Consider the following 15,839-nt stretch of genomic DNA (forward strand, 5'->3'; position numbering starts at 1 on the left):
TTTTCGATAGTCAATTTTATTGAGACCATTTGAAATTTAGCCAAGGGTAGCCTTTTTAACTGGTTTGTGAAAATATTCGAAGGCCTGTTTAATAACGGAAATCGGACGTCTCCGAACCGTGTTGATTTGGCCGTAGCCTTTAACTTGGGATTCGCCTTTTGGGCTTGTTCCCTTGTTATACTTCGAACTTGTTCGAAGTGTCAGTCCCCGAGTGGGGTGACCGTGGCCGTGGCCTATAAAATCGAGGATTGTTTTTTTAAGGTCTTACGATCTCGGGGTTTAGTGAATTGATCGTGTCGATTTTTTGGGCGACAGTCCCCGAGTATCGGGTGAATTGTTTGAACTTCAGTTGTTATCAACCCTTGAGCCAGTTTCCGCCATAGATCATGTAAGAAATTGTAAAGTATAAATTTTTCTAAATCATAGAGCATCTGGTAAGGAAAAAATACTTCTTCCAATATATTATACATGCGCACATGTTTTGCCATTTTAGGGCTCGAGTAATCTATATGGACATAGTTCATTTGACTGTTTGGTCCTCTACAAAATTTACCTATCGATCCCCTATTGACACGAAGTATTTTCCTTGTAGCTATCCGAGGGTGATGCCCCTCAAAATTCTAGGTTGATTGTAAAGGAACCTCGGATTCTGTTGAATTATTCTAAGTTAGCACGAATAATGGTTGCCTCATTAAAAACCTCGCCGAAAAAACCCGTTTGGAACAAAAATCGGTCAAAGGAAAAAAGAGTACAACGCGTGCTTTCGGACCTAAGGGCTTCATGTTGAATGATGCTCTGATGTCTCCGATAAAATGCCTGTAATTGGTTAGTATAAAATTTTAATGAAAACGGAGAAGGTCATACCTTAGCAATAATATCGTTTGAGGAGTGACACGTTCCAATTATTTGACAATTGTTCGTCGTTCATCATGTCGAGTTTGTAAGATCCTTTTCTGACAATATCAAGGATCTGATACGGTCCCTCCCAATTTGGGTCGAGTTTTTCTTCGTTTGGGTCTCGGGTATTGAGGGTGACCTTTCTCAGTACTAAGTCCCCGATTCTAAAATGTCAAAAATTGGCTCTTCGGTTGTAGTACCTTTCGATCCGTTGCTTCTGTGCGGCCATTCGAACGAGGGCGCTTTTCCCTTTTTCATCAAGTAATTCGAGACTTGTATTCATAGCCTCGTGATTCGATTCTTCCGTTGCATATCGAAACCTGACACTAGGTTCCCTCACTTCGACTGGGATTAGAGCTTCGGCGCTATATACTAAAGAGAACGGTGTTGACCCCGTACTGAATTTTGGCATTGTTCGATACGTCCAAAGGACCTCGGGCAACATTTCTCTCCATTTTCCCTTAGCGTCGTTCAACCTTTTCTTTAGATTTTGAATAATGGTTTTGTTCGTTGATTCTGCCTGTCCGTTCCCACTGGGGTGATATGGTATTGATAAGATCCTTTTGATTTTGTGGTCTTCAAGAAACTTTGTTACTTTGCTGCCGATGAATTACTTTCCATTGTCGCATACGATCTCGGCAGACATTCCGAATAGACATATAATGTGGTCCCAGATGAAGTCGATAACTTCTTTTTCCCTGACTTTTTTGAAGGCCTGTGCTTTAACCCATTTAGAAAAAATAGTTAGTCATAAATAAAATGAATTTAGCTTTACCTGGGGCCGATGGTAGAGGGCTGACAATATCCATTCCCCATTTCATGAACGGCCATGGGGATAGGACCGAATGGAGTTGCTCCCCGGGTTGGTGGATCATCGGCGCATATCTTTGACACTTGTCGCACTTTCGAATGAATTCCTTCGTATCCTTTTCCATACTGGCCCAGTAGTATCCTGCTCTGATGACTTTGTGAACTAATGATTCGGCACCGGAATAATTTTCGCAAGTTCCCTCGTGAATTTCCCGTATGATGTAGTCGGTGTCTCCGGGACCCAAACATATTGCCAATGGTCCATCGAACATCCTTCTATATAGTGTTCCATCTTCGGCCAATGTGAATCGTGCGGCCTTCATACGTAGAGTCCTCGATTCCTTAGGATTCGACGAAAATTTTCCATTCTTTAGGTACTCGATATATTTATTCCTCCAATCTCAGGTTAGACTTGTGGAGTTTATTTTGGCGTGTCCTTCTTCGATCACTGACTTCGAAAGTTGCACGATAGTCCCTACGCTAATTTCATCGTCTTCGACCGATGACCCCAAATTTGCAAGGGCATCAGCTTCGCTGTTTTGCTCTCGAGGTACATGCTGTAGGGTCCATTCTTGAAACTGATGTAATGTCACCTGTAATTTATCCAAATATCTCTGCATTTGATCGTCTCGAACCTCGAAGGTTCCGTTGACTTGGTTTACCACAAGTGAGGAGTCACATTTGGCTTCGATGACCTCTGCTCCCAAACTCTTAGCTAGCTCGAGACCTGCAATCATGGCCTCATACTCAGCCTTGTTAGTTAACTTAGAAGTTTTGATAGACTGTCTAATTGTATTACCTGTGGCCGGTTTCAAAACGATGCCTAGTCCAGTCCCCCTCACGTTCGAAGCGCCGTCTGTGAATAGGGTCCACCCCCCCGATGTTGTACTCGATTTTAATAATAGTTCTTTTTCGACCTCAGGTACGAGGGCTGGCGTAAAGTCGGCCACGAAGTCTGCTAAGATTTGAGACTTAATGGATGTTCGGGGTTGATACTCGATATCGTACCCGCTGATTTCGACGGCCCATTTGGCCAATCGACCCGAGAGTTTGGGCTTATGCAAAATATTGCGAAGAGGATAAGTGGTCACCACACAAATTGAGTGACATTGAAAATATGATTTTAATTTCCTAGAAGCGCTTATTAGGGCAAGAGACAATTTTTCTAAGTTTGGGTACCAGGTCTCGGCCTCGCCTAGAGTTCGACTAACATAGTAAATAGGAAATTGCGTACCTCGATCTTCTCGAACTAGGACTCCACTTATCACGATTTTCGAGACTGCTAAGTACAAGTAGAGTTGCTCGTCTGCTTTCAGAGTATGAAGCAGTGGCGGTCTCGAGAGGTACCGCTTTAACTCTTTCAATGCTTGTTGGCATTCCGGGGTCCATGCAAAATTGTTCTTCTTTTTGAGCAGTGAGAAGAACTTGTGACTTCTATCTGAAGACTTTGAGATAAATCGGCCTAGGGCGGCTATGCGCCCTGTTAATCTTTGTACGTCCTTAACATTATCCACGACTGTGATGTCTTCGATCGCCTTGATCTTATCTGGGTTGATTTCAATACACCAATTTGATACCATAAAGCCGAGGAACTTGCCCGAACCGACCCCTAATGCACACTTCTCCGGATTGAGTTTCATGTTGTATTTCCTTAGTATATCGAAGGTCTCCTGCAAATGTGTCAAATGGTCCTCTGCTCGCATGGAATTAACTAGCATATCGTCAATATAAACTTCCATTGACTTACCTATTTGTTCTTCGAACATTCGATTTACTAAGCGTTGATAAGTGGCACCAGCATTTTTTAGTCCAAACAGTATTACATTATAACAATAGGTGTCGTACTTAGTGATGAACGAAGTCTTTTCCTGATCCTCCGGGTTCATTTGTATTTAATTGTACTCGGAGTAGGCATCGAGAAAACTAAGGATCTCGTGGTCGGCCATGGCATCAATCATACGATCAATATTCGGCAGAGTAAAAGAATCTTTAGGACATGCTTTGTTTAAATGTTTATAATCTATGCACATCCTAAGTTTATTTCCCTTTTTAGGGACTACGACTTCGTTTGCTAACCATTCGGGATATTTTACCTCCCGAATGGATCCTATTTTGAGAAGTTTGGTTACCTCGTCCTTGATGAATGTATGTTTTACCTCGGACTGGGGTCTTCTCTTTTGTTTTACCGGGCGGAACTTCGGGTCCAAGCTCAGTCGATGTATAGCGATTTCCGGTGGGATCCCTGTCATATCTAAATGGGACCAAGCAAAACAATCCATATTATTGATAAGAAATTTAATGAGTTTTTCCCTGAGCTCGGAGGTTAACCCCGTTCCTAGGTATACCTTTCGATCGGGTAGATGCCCGATCAGTACGACCTGCTCCAGCTCCTCGACCGTCGATTTGGTGGCGTCGGAATCCTCGGGGATTATGAAGGATCGAGGTATCCAATGGTCATCGTCCTCATCCGTTCCCTGCTTCTCTGATTGAGTCGAGGTTGGCAGATGTGGTTGCTATTTAGCTTCCTGTTTTCCTTTGGACTCCGATCCTTTTGTTGATGAAAGTGTCGATATCGGTATCACTTCGTCGACCGCAAATATCTCTTTGGCAACGTGTTTTTCCCCGTACACTGTTTTTATTCCATCTGGTGTTGGGAACTTCAGCATTTGGTGAAGTGTTGAAGGGACTGCCCTCATATTGTGAATCTAGGGTCTTCCGAACATGGCGTTGTATCTCATATCGCCTTCGATCACATAGAACTTGGTTTCTTGAATAGTTTCAGCTATATTTACTGGTAAAATGATTTCTCCTTTAGTCATTTCGTTTGCCATGTTGAAACTATTGAGAACCCGAGCTGCCGGCACGATCTAATCTTGTAGGCCGAGCTGCTCCACAACCCTCGATCGAATAATATTGGCCGAGCTTCCTAGAACAATTAAAACACGTTTAACCTGAATTTTATTTACAAGGATAGAGATTACCAATGCATCATTGTGGGATTGTGAGATCCCTTCTGCTTTCTCATCGTTGAATGATAAAGTGCCTTATGGTACATAGTCTCGAGTTCATTTTTCCCTGGTGATCGATACCTTAGTGCATTTGAAAATAGGCCCTTGTGGAATATCGATCCCACCAACAATCAAGTGAATCACGTGTTGTGGTTCTTCCTGTTCGTTTTTCTTGTTTGTATCTCTGTCTCTAAAATGATTTTTATCTCGGTCGCTTAAGAACTCTCGAAGGTGACCCTCGTTGAATAGACGGGCCACCTCCTCCCTTAGTTGTCTGCAGTCTTCGGTTCTGTGACCATGCGTACCATTTGTATTTACATATTTAATTGGGGTTCCTTTGGGATGGATTGGTTTGTAGGGTCCTGGGCCATCTGGTATCTTTGTTTTTCCCAATGGCCGACACAATACCTGATACGTTGATGTTGAAGTTGTATTTTGATAATCGTGGTGCCTTTGTGGGATCGGCATGTTTATCGAAATTGTTTTTGCTCATGAGCCCTCGAGAGCTCTGTCCTCGATCGTTCCTTCGATCATTTTGGATGGGATTGCGTCCTGGGCCGTTGTTTCTACGATCTGCATTGTATGGTTGATATCGGTCTCTGTTCGACCGAGGTTCTCTGTCGATATCTCTCTGAGTTCTTCCAACCGGCCTGACCAGATAAGCGGAACCGAAAGGGGTTCCTAATTAATCATCCTCGACCATGATCTTCGACTGGTATCGATTATGTATATCAGCCAGGTTAACGCCGGGTATTCAATTAAATTCCGCTTTAGCTGTCGTAAGGCCACCGAACTCCGATCGTTCAAACCTTGAGTAAAAGCTTGAATAACCCAATCGTCTATGACTGGTGGTAATTTCATGCGTTCCATCTGGAACCGAGATACGAACTCCCTCAATATTTTGTTATCTTTCTGTTTTACCTTGAAGAGGTCCGACTTCCTAGTCGCAACCTTTATTGCTCCGGCGTGTGCCTTTACGAAAGAGTTATCAAGCATGGCGAAGGAATCGATGGAATTAGGTGGCAGATTTTGATACCATATCATTGTCCCCTTCGATAGAGTTTCTCCAAATTTCTTTAGTAGAACCGATTCGACCACATCATCTTCTAAATCGTTTTCTTTTATCACACATGTATAAGAGGTGACATGCTCATTTGGATCAGTGGTCCCATTGTACTTGGGGATTTTCGGCATGCGAAATTTCTTCGGAATGGGCTTCGGAGCCGCACTTGGGGGGAACGGCTTCTGCACGAACTTCTTCCATACCTTTTAAAATTGGTGGCGCCCTCGGTATTTGTTCAACTTGGGAGTTATATGTCTCTACTTTCTTGTCATTTACCTCGATTTTTTTTTCTCCCATTTCAATTCATTTAGTGAGCTCCTCGAGCATTTTCATAATGACGGGGTCAGTCCCCGATTCATTGGCATTCGACCTTTCCGGCACTGGCTCGGCCCTGTGGATGACTTCTGGTTCTACCCCACTCAGCGCTCGATGTTGATTTTGTAGTTGTGCTATAGCGGCTTGTTGAGCCTGTAACATTTCAAATATCAATTGGAGGCTGACTCCACCATCTCCTCCGCCATGCGTACCTCGACTACCAGATCGACCTTCCGTGCATACGCTACCTTCGGGATCAGCGCCCAAATTTATATTTAGGGCGATATGTGAACTGACGTTGATGGGGTTTGTAATTGGTACTCCTCGAGATTAGCCCGAGGCACCTCAATTCCTGGGACGGCTATACTGTCGTTCTCCCCGTGAAATCCGAAATTGTTGTCACCATGTGTGGGTGTCGTTTGTGAGTTTGACATATTTTTTCCTGAAAACAAAAACACTTACAAGAACAAGCGTAAAGTAGTGTGTGTTATTGAAATCAGTATTTAGCAATCACTATTATCCTTAGCCCCACGGTGGGCGCCAAACTGTTTATCCTCGAAATTGGATAACAATTAAACTTATAATGTGGATTTTAGGAGACGTGATTTCACTTAATACCAATTGATAAATATGAAGATTAAAGACAGAATTGAACTATAAGGCAAATCAAACTAGTGTTTGAGTAGAACTCAACCCTTGAGTTGTAATACCCTCGAACTGGTGGATGCAAGGACAATAAAAATACGATAAGCTGAAGAACAAGAGCGTGAGCGAGAAAGAAAATTATATTATTTTTTTCTTCGTGCCCTACAAATGGTTAGAACCCCTTTTTATATAGTAGATGAATTCTATATATAGTACAATTCTAATTACAGAAGGAAATCTCATGATTAACTAAACAACCGTTCTTGATTCGATCCGTTCCGAGATTTTCGCCATGATCTTCGACCAATCGCGGATATCTCGCTTTTCCGTTATTACGCTATCTTCGGTATTGCTCGATGACTGTCTTGTTTGGTCTCGATTGCTGCTGGCCTCGATCTTGGCAGGTGCCTCGAATTTCAATCTCGGTACCTTATCTTCGTGTCTCGATCCAATCCACTTCGGAGTCGTCCTTCGATGCAAACTCCCCGGTCTCGGTCATACAGTAAAATCGGGCCACAGTAAAATCGGGTGGGCCCGATTTTAACCGTATACAGATACAAATATCCGGTCAAAAAAATGATGTTTAACTGCAACTTGAAAGCATATCATACACTCTACTTGTTAGCAGTATTGTTTCTTGCCACTTTGGTACTTAAGTTATCTTTCATGAATATTACTGTTTGAGCATTAATTCTAAAAAGTGCTACTTTGAGTCGTTTTTAAATTTTTGCAAGGAATACACTGAATGCTGTGGAATAATTCAGAAACTTGTGTCGTTATCGATTCAGACACCGTTTTTAGCAGTTTTGAACCACCTCGGATGTCGGATAGCAATACTAAGCAATTGGTGAATATATGGATTATATCATTCTCTATTTTCTTATTATTTTCGCATTGTTAAACAACATTCACCACTGACAATATATGAGTTGAAATCTCTACAGCTTTACAGTAATTGTTGTCTGATTGAACTTCAAACCGTAATTTATGTTAAGCATATTGAATCTTCAATGACGTGTACTTCTGATTCTTATACTTTTGAATCTTTAGAAATTTAATGAAATATTACCCGTTAAATTATTAAATATTTTTTGATTACTCCATATTTGAGGTTAATGAAATTCTAAAAGTATTCAAATATAACATATAGCATATGTAAAGGCACAGAAATTGCTCATTTTTATCAATTCAAGATAAAACATGCTTATATTGCAAGGACCAAAATTGACTAATTCATCAATAACTGAGGATCAAAAGTGCAATGATTCCAAAAGAATAAGGTGCCCATGTCAACATGTCGGAACATGTCCGGATATGAGTCCCTGTCCGAATTTATAGCATGTCCGTAGCATTATTAAAATTACAAATTTGCACTTTCCTTCCACCGCAGGCGGAGCACACTCTTCTCAGATTTTGCCTTCTCTGCTTTCTTTATCCTCTCTCCTAAGTTTTTTCCTTTCTCATTCTCTTTTTCTCTCTAGCGTATGATTTATTCCCAATGTGCAAAGCTGCTTGATTCTGTTTGCCCTTTCAGATTTTCCCTTTTCTGGAGATCTAATCGAAACCGTGTAAGAATTTCTCTTCTTCTCCTCTTTTTTCTTTTTAAAAATAAATTTGTAATCTTTTTTTTTTCGTTTCCTTTATTGCCTATCTCTTTCATTTTGGTGCTCTGCATTTTGTCCTTTTTTGTGTGTGTTAAATTCTTCAAAAGGGTTGTTAAGGTTTCAAATTTCTTTGATCTTTGAATTCCGGGTTTGTATTTTTTTCTTGAATCTAAGATTCTGATAATAAAAATTCCCTTTTTTGTATCAAAGATGTTGTGGGGTTTGCTCATTTTCTTTTTTTTCTTCTTCCATTTTTCAGGTTGCATTTTACAGAGGAAATTGATCTGAGATAAGCTTGCTCAGTATTTGTGAAATCTACAGGGTCTCAGCAAGGGGTTTCATGTTCTGTTATAGCTAAGTTTTGGTGGAATTTGAATACCTCAGGATTTTAGATGCAGAAAAAAACAACTTACATTGTGAGAAGGTTCTTGCTTTAAGCGAACAACGAATTATTACCTGTTGATTTTTGTGTTTCTGTTATCAAGGTTGTTCGGTCTGGATTGTATATGTGTAAAAGTTGGATTTTTTTGGCTCTGTGATATTTTAGCATTTGATCATTAACCTGAAGGGTAGGTTTTATAATATATACTGTGTTGGCTGGGAGAACTTTTATGGATAAGGATAAGTCTTCAAGCCATGCAGTAGGTTCATTGCCTCCATTCGGGAGATACTCATTGTTTTCACCTCCTGGGGGTAGTTCCAATGCAAAGTTGGAACAATCTGGATTAGCTAATTTACCTCCCTTAGGACCTGGAAATGCTTCAGAATCAGGTCATTTTGGTCATGGTTTGTCGGCTGATTCTAGCCGATTTAGTCATGATATAAGCCGAATGCCTGATAACCCGCCTAAGAAATTTGGTCATCGGCGTGCCCACTCGGAGATTCTTACTCTTCCTGATGATATCAGCTTTGATAGTGATCTTGGTGTTGTTGGTGGACTGGATGGACCGTCTCTGTCGGATGAGACTGAGGAGGACTTCCTCTCAATGTACCTTGACATGGATAAGTTTAATTCTTCATCTGTGTCTTCTGACTTTCAAGTGGGCGAGTCTTCTTCTTCGGCAGCTGCAGCTTCAGGTTTATTGCAAATTCCAGCAATGGCTTCAGCAGCTTCAGGGTCAGATAATTTGGGCCCCACTGTTAGCGCGAAGCCAAGGGTTAGACATCAGCATAGCCAGTCCATGGATGGTTCAACTACAATCAAGCCGGAGATGCTTATGTCAGGTGTAGACGAGGCATCTCCACTTGAAACTAAGAAAGCAACGTCTGCAGCGAAGCTTGCTGAACTCGCTCTGGTTGATCCAAAACGTGCCAAGCGGTAAGGCTTTAGATGGAAATGTTGTTGCTCATTTAAGTTTGCAGTCTGTTTCACGTTACTTTAGCTTGGCTATACCATTGCATTTTTCTTTTCTAGTGCATGGTCTTGCTTGGGATGAAATCTTTATGTGGAGGTTTAGGGGCAGATTAGGGAGGGAGAGCCCTAAACTATGAGCCTCCTGAATATGTTTTTGAAAAAAGTTTTAGATTTAATGCTACAGTGCTGTTTTGCAAATGCCTGCTCCTGAATATGTTTTTGAAAAAAGTTTTAGATTTAATGCTACAGTGCTGTTTTGCAAATGCCTGCTCCGTGTGAAGCAGCATTGTAAAAAGCGAGCGCAAGCGAAGCGAAGCGAGGCTGAAGCGCTTCAAGGGTGTGACAAGAGTGTGAAGCGAGGCGAGGCGAGGCAAGGTTAATGAAGCGACTGCTTCATAGTCTGAAGCGTCAAGTGAGGCTGAAATGATCGGGTCTTCTCTGTTTTTTAGAAAAGGGACTTAGTTGGAAGTAAAAAAGAAAGCTGGGACTTGTTTTTTTTTTTTAAAAAAAAAAAAAGAAAAGAAAAGCTGAGGAGCACTCATTATACACATAGAGGCGACCTCATGTGTTCATCAGACTTCAACCTAGGGTTCAAATTTTTTCATCCGTAATTTTCTTTTTCTTTCTTCTTCGCTGGTAAGGATTTTTGCTGCTGTGTAGTTTTCGCTGGCAGCTCTTTTTTCTCCATTCTTTCTTCTTCAAGCTTTTCTTTTTCCCTTTTTTCTTCTTCTCTTATTTCTTCTTATTCAGCTTTTATATTTTTTTATCTTTCTTCATTTTTTTCAGTTTGCTAATTTAATAGAATTTGCCATTTTCAGTTTGTTAATTTAAGCCCAAGCTGCATATTTCTTTGTTTCAATCCGTTTTTTCAATAGCCTTTTTTGAGTTACAATAGATGTTTCTGAATTTTTTTCTTTATCAACAATTATAAATTGTATATATATATATATATATATATATATATATATATATATATATATATAGAGAGAGAGAGAGAGAGAGAGAGAGAGAGAGAGAGAGAGAGAGAGAGAGAGAGAGAGAGAGAGACTTATAAATATAGACACACACACATCTACGCTTTTGGTTTATTTTGGTATTTCTTAAAAAAATGCTCTTCACTTCAATGAAGGGAGCGCCCCGCTTCTCGCTTCACGCTTTAAGCTAAGCAGGGCCCTGTCACTTTTTTGTGCTTCGCGCTCTCAAAAACACTGGTATGAAGATAATCATTTATTCCATTGGTAGTGAGGCATTTTATCTATATGTTGCTTAGCACTTGCTTCTCAATCTTTTTGGTTATTGTTTTTGTCATCGAACTTCTAAAGGTTTGCCTATGGTCTCTTCTATCAAGTTTTTCCCTTCAATGGCCAAAGAAGATGGTGAAGTGATGAAAGTTGTTAGAAAGGAAAATAAAAGAGTATAGAGAGACAAGGCCCTTCTGGCCCTCTACCATAACTGTGTCAACAAGTGCCTCACACTCCCCAGAACATTTCTGTTCTATTTCTTGTTCTCTCCTGTTCTCCTTGAGCCTACAGAAGAGGAATCTCCCCAGAAGTTGGATTTCATTTATGGTGTGTAGAAATCCACCTCTAAGAACCAAAATCCAGCTTTCTTGACTCCTCTAAATTAGCTAAAGTTGGCCTCCATTGTTGGTGAGGAGGGCACACTGCCACTGCCCCTCCCCCCCTGCCTTCTAGGAAATTTGGACTTGTTTGTCAATTAGAGGGAGGCTGGGAAAAGAGAGAGAGAATATGTAAGATCAAAACTGTGGGCCCCTCCAGGGAGTTTGAAGCAGGCAACAGAAACCATGTGAAGTGTGAGAGGTGTATATCGTCTTTATAGGGCTAATATAGAGACAAATGCCATAGAATTTTTTTCTTTATAGGGTGACCGTGCCACTAAGATTAGAGAAAAGAGACGGTATCATGGGATGGCTCAGTATTCTAAGCTTAGTTTGGTTGTCCCAGTCGAACTGTTCGTTTCACTTAAAACAAATCTCCAGTTGTATTCTCTCTCATCATTGTCTTTGTTTATGCTGTGCAACAGGATTTGGGCCAACAGGCAGTCAGCTGCAAGATCAAAGGAAAGGAAAATGAGGTATATAACAGAACTTGAGAGAAAAGTGCAGACTTTGCAAACAGAAACAACTACTTTGTCTGCTCAGTTGACCCTATTGCAGGTGCAGATCAGTTGCTCTCACTGCCCTGTAATTGTTTGTTTCTGTTCCTCTTTTTATTTGTGTTTGCTTTCTGTTGTCGAACACGGGTTTGGGTGTAATTGAAGTGATGCTTGTAGATAAGTGCTTGGTCTAGTGTCTGCAGCATCTGCTTGCATTTGTAGAAATGTACAGATATGTGTATCTTTAACTTTTTCTCTACGTGTATTATAAGATTATGAATTCTGAGATGTCTGCTTTTGTTTCCATAGAGGGATACAAATGGTCTGACTGCTGAAAACAGTGAACTTAAACTGCGTTTACAAACAATGGAACAACAGGTGCACTTGCAAGATGGTAAGAATCTGAACATTACTTCAGTAATATTTTCCCCATTAGACATTGTCTTTTCATCTGTCTGGATAGTGGTTGCCATTTCTTCATTGGTATTCTTGAATATATTTAGTTTGACCATTCAAGCTGATTCAAAAGGGGATTATTGGTCAAATGCAAATTAAGGTCTGGTTGGGTTTAGGCTATTGTTGATTTCTGAAACTTTTTCCGCGAGTTGAGAAGAAAGTGAAATTAATTTTGATTTACTTCATCACTTTCACATCCAGTGTAGTATTGATGTTTTGGTAAAAAATACTAGTAATTCTGATCTTGTTGTACAGAAACCAACTCACCGCATATTACCTTACAAGGCTAAACATATTTTTTAATAGGACCTGGTTGCCAAGTAAATATTGAGAAACTCATATATTTAGTCTCATGATGGGCACCGCCCATGTATTAGGTAATACTCTGTTTCATCCATTAAAAAATGGATAGGTTAGAAGACACCAATAGGCTATAAATTCACCTTGTAATGCCTTTGACAGCATTGAACTCAACAGGACCTTATTTCCTTGTACTCAGTAGAAGATCATACTAGGCTGATTAGAACACTTTCCTAACATAAATTTCCTTGTCTCTCTCTGAAAATTTTTTCATCTCCATGATCTCTTCAGCTTTTTTCCAACTTCTTCAGCCAGATTCCGGATGCAACCCTATGTGGACGATGAAATGAAATTTATTTTACTTACTACTGAGAAACATAAGCCTTGGAAAACACTTCTCTAAGATTAGTAGCTATGCTACTTTTCTGTATCTGTAAATTCCTTAAACAGGAATTCCTGAATAACTGATTCATCTCCCAACTTGGGTGAAAAGGGGAATTCGTATCGCGCGACTTTTGGCATGTGAATGTGCTGGGAGGTTTCCTTATAAATAATATTTGTCTTAATTCACTTCTCAGTTGAGCTACTCCTTCACGTGTACCACGCTCTCCTTTCCAAAAGGGGGGAAAGGCCGGAAACAGAAAAAGTGAATGGCTAAAAGTTTAAGTGAAAAAAACTGTAGAAGACCAATATTCAATATAGAAGGCTTTAATTAAATGGTGAAGAATGGAGCACTACTACAATATATGGGTTTGTTAGAATTATTTTTACGCTAATGGTGAAGGCACGACACACTAGCGGGCCTTCTTCTTGTAATATTAACGCCCCAAACCTGACGGACCGTTAAGTATAATTTGAAAAGAAGGTGCAATTATTTTAAAATTTACACAGAAGGCTATATAGAGTACCGCGCCTTCTGTGTAAATTCAACCCTGACGCGATTCAGCTTGATGAAAGGCGCTTTCGTTGACGGCGCCTTCAGTATTAATACTAAAGGTGTGCTTGTTGGTCGCGCCTTCAGTGTTAATACTGAAGGTGTGCTTGCTGACCGCGCCTTCAGTCTTAATACTGAAAGTGTGCGCTTTGAATGCGTTTTCCTTGTAACTGTTAAACCCTCCACCTTCTCCATTTCAGTCGCCTTCCACCATTTTCACCTGAAAATTTCCTATTTTCCTTCAATTTTCACCGGAAAAATAACCCTATTTTGGCCCAAAAAATCACACTATTCCCGGTAGAAGTAGTAGCAGGGTTGTTATTGTTCAAGACTTCAAGTAAGTTTTAGTTCTCCCAATTTTTTTTTGCCCTAGATTTTAAATAGTATATTGTTATATTTTGATTGGTTATAGATTTTATTTGTTTTCTATTTTGATTTCATGTCTAATTGTTACATTCTGATTACATCCAAGTTTGAATAATAGAACAAGTTCACTTGTTATGTGAGCAAAAAACAATAATTTAAATCCTTTTTATTTGTGAAAAAAATTCGACCATTAGTAGCATTTTTTTTTATATTTGATTGGTTGCATATTAAATTTTTTGGTTGTAAAAAAGTAGTATCTTGTTATTATTTTGATTGTTTGAATTCATATCTAATTGTTGCATTTTGATTTTGTCCAAGTTTGAATATTAGCAAAAACATTCCAAAATAAACTTTCACTAAAAGCAATACTTTTTTCGCTTATATATTTTTTACCTCAAGAAATATAATACTATATAATCTATGTAACTCATGTGTTTTTGATTTGCTTAATTTATCACTACTATATCAATTCATAATCTACTAATTTAAACTAGTTACATAATATTTTCCACGAAAAATATATTATCACTGTACAAATTATTGAACAAATTAGGCATACACACTCAACTACTACTAATGGTCAATTATTTTCACAACAAGGAAAAAGAACTTGCAACTTTCAGACCTTAGCAGATTTTTGCTAGTTTAATTCCTTGCTAATCTGCAGTACGCATAAATTGTCGCAAGATGTTTCTCTAGAAATTTTGTCTAAATTACTCTACGAGCTCTTCATCTTGTTCAATGTGCATGTTTTACAAGTCTGACAATTTACACCTTTGGAAGAGGTTGATGTCTTGAGTTCCTAGTGCCGGATGTGCTACGAATGATTAGTAGACAAGTCATTGCTATCTGTCCGAAATCATCCTCATTGATTTATGAATTTGCTTAAATGTTTTCTTAGTTTCTTTAATGTATCAAAAAAACACTGAGGGCAAAAGTAGTTTGGGTTTTTGTCTGGAGGGTTTCTAATATTCTGCTCTGTTTTTGTTCTTCTTTATTTTCTATATATAGCATTGAATGACGCTCTAAAGGAGGAGATACAGCATCTGAAAGTGCTAACTGGACAAGGCATTGCAAATGGCGGACCTATGATGAACTTCCCAACATCCTTCGGAGGCAATCAGCAATATTACTCTAACAACCATGCGATGCATACGTTGTTGGCTGCGCAACAGCTTCAGCAGCTCCAGATACATTCTCATAAGCAACAACACCAGTTTCAGCAACATCAGCTCCACCAGTTTCAGCAGCAGCAACAGTTGCAACACCAGCAACAACTGCAAGAACAGCTGCACCAAGCAGGAGATATGAATTCGAGAAGTTCACTGTCATCTCCTCAAAATGACAATGCTTCTGATACTAGTGCTATATCAAAGGATTGAAAAACACACAGGCATTGTTGGCCAGAGAGTATAGAGTTGGTCTATTTTTTCAGAATCATCATGTGTTTTCATCTAGCTCAAAGTCTCTCTATGTTTCAAAAACATCATGTGTTTTTCATGTAGCACAGCTTATTACGCTTAATTAGGTTGGTTAGCTTCATCTGCATTTTAGTACTACATTGTAGGGTCATTGACTTTTTAGTTGAAAATTGTGCTAGTTCCATTCTATGGCAAGTCATTGTGCTCGACATGTTTTTCTTCATATATTACCAATATTCTTTGTGGTGGTCTTTTTTAAGACATCAAATGTAATTTACAGTATTTCTCTCATAGTGTCAGTGTTCACATATTACTAATAATTATATTTGAGGCATGTGAGGATATCTGTTGGTTTTGTCTTATAACTGTCTGTTCTGAATCTGTTATCACTTTGAGAAAAATTGCAGGGTGGAACTAATTTCCAACGTTTGCCTATGAATTATGAATTATATTTCATGTTTTTATTCATTTCAAACTGTGCTTACCTCTTGCATGAATACAACTTATGACTCCATGTCCTCTCGTCTTCAAGACTATGTTTGGCTAACTCA

The 15,839-nt window shown here is 39.5% G+C and overlaps 1 protein-coding gene across 1 annotated transcript; it reads left to right on the plus strand.

The window, feature by feature from the left end:
- Positions 1-8,121: 8,121 nt before the first annotated feature.
- On the plus strand, positions 8,122-15,579 carry LOC104088180 (probable transcription factor PosF21). Its single transcript, XM_070177625.1, has 5 exons — positions 8,122-8,306; positions 8,602-9,660; positions 11,740-11,872; positions 12,121-12,205; positions 14,879-15,579. Exons 2-5 carry the CDS (start codon positions 8,954-8,956, stop codon positions 15,247-15,249), a joined length of 1,296 nt encoding a protein of 431 aa, XP_070033726.1. The 5' UTR covers positions 8,122-8,306; positions 8,602-8,953; the 3' UTR covers positions 15,250-15,579.
- Positions 15,580-15,839: the final 260 nt, after the last annotated feature.

Source organism: Nicotiana tomentosiformis, chromosome 6 (genome assembly GCF_000390325.3).
Source record: "Nicotiana tomentosiformis chromosome 6, ASM39032v3, whole genome shotgun sequence".
Classification (NCBI taxonomy): Eukaryota; Viridiplantae; Streptophyta; class Magnoliopsida; order Solanales; family Solanaceae; genus Nicotiana; species Nicotiana tomentosiformis.

Excerpts from the sequence above, each read along its gene's own strand:
- LOC104088180 (XM_070177625.1), top strand. The coding sequence starts at position 8,954 with ATGGATAAGGATAAGTCTTCAAGCCATGCAGTAGGTTCATTGCCTCCA. Across the intron at positions 9,661-11,739 it reads GATCCAAAACGTGCCAAGCG|GATTTGGGCCAACAGGCAGT; the intron begins GTAAGGCTTTAG and ends GCTGTGCAACAG. Across the intron at positions 12,206-14,878 it reads ACAGGTGCACTTGCAAGATG|CATTGAATGACGCTCTAAAG; the intron begins GTAAGAATCTGA and ends TTCTATATATAG.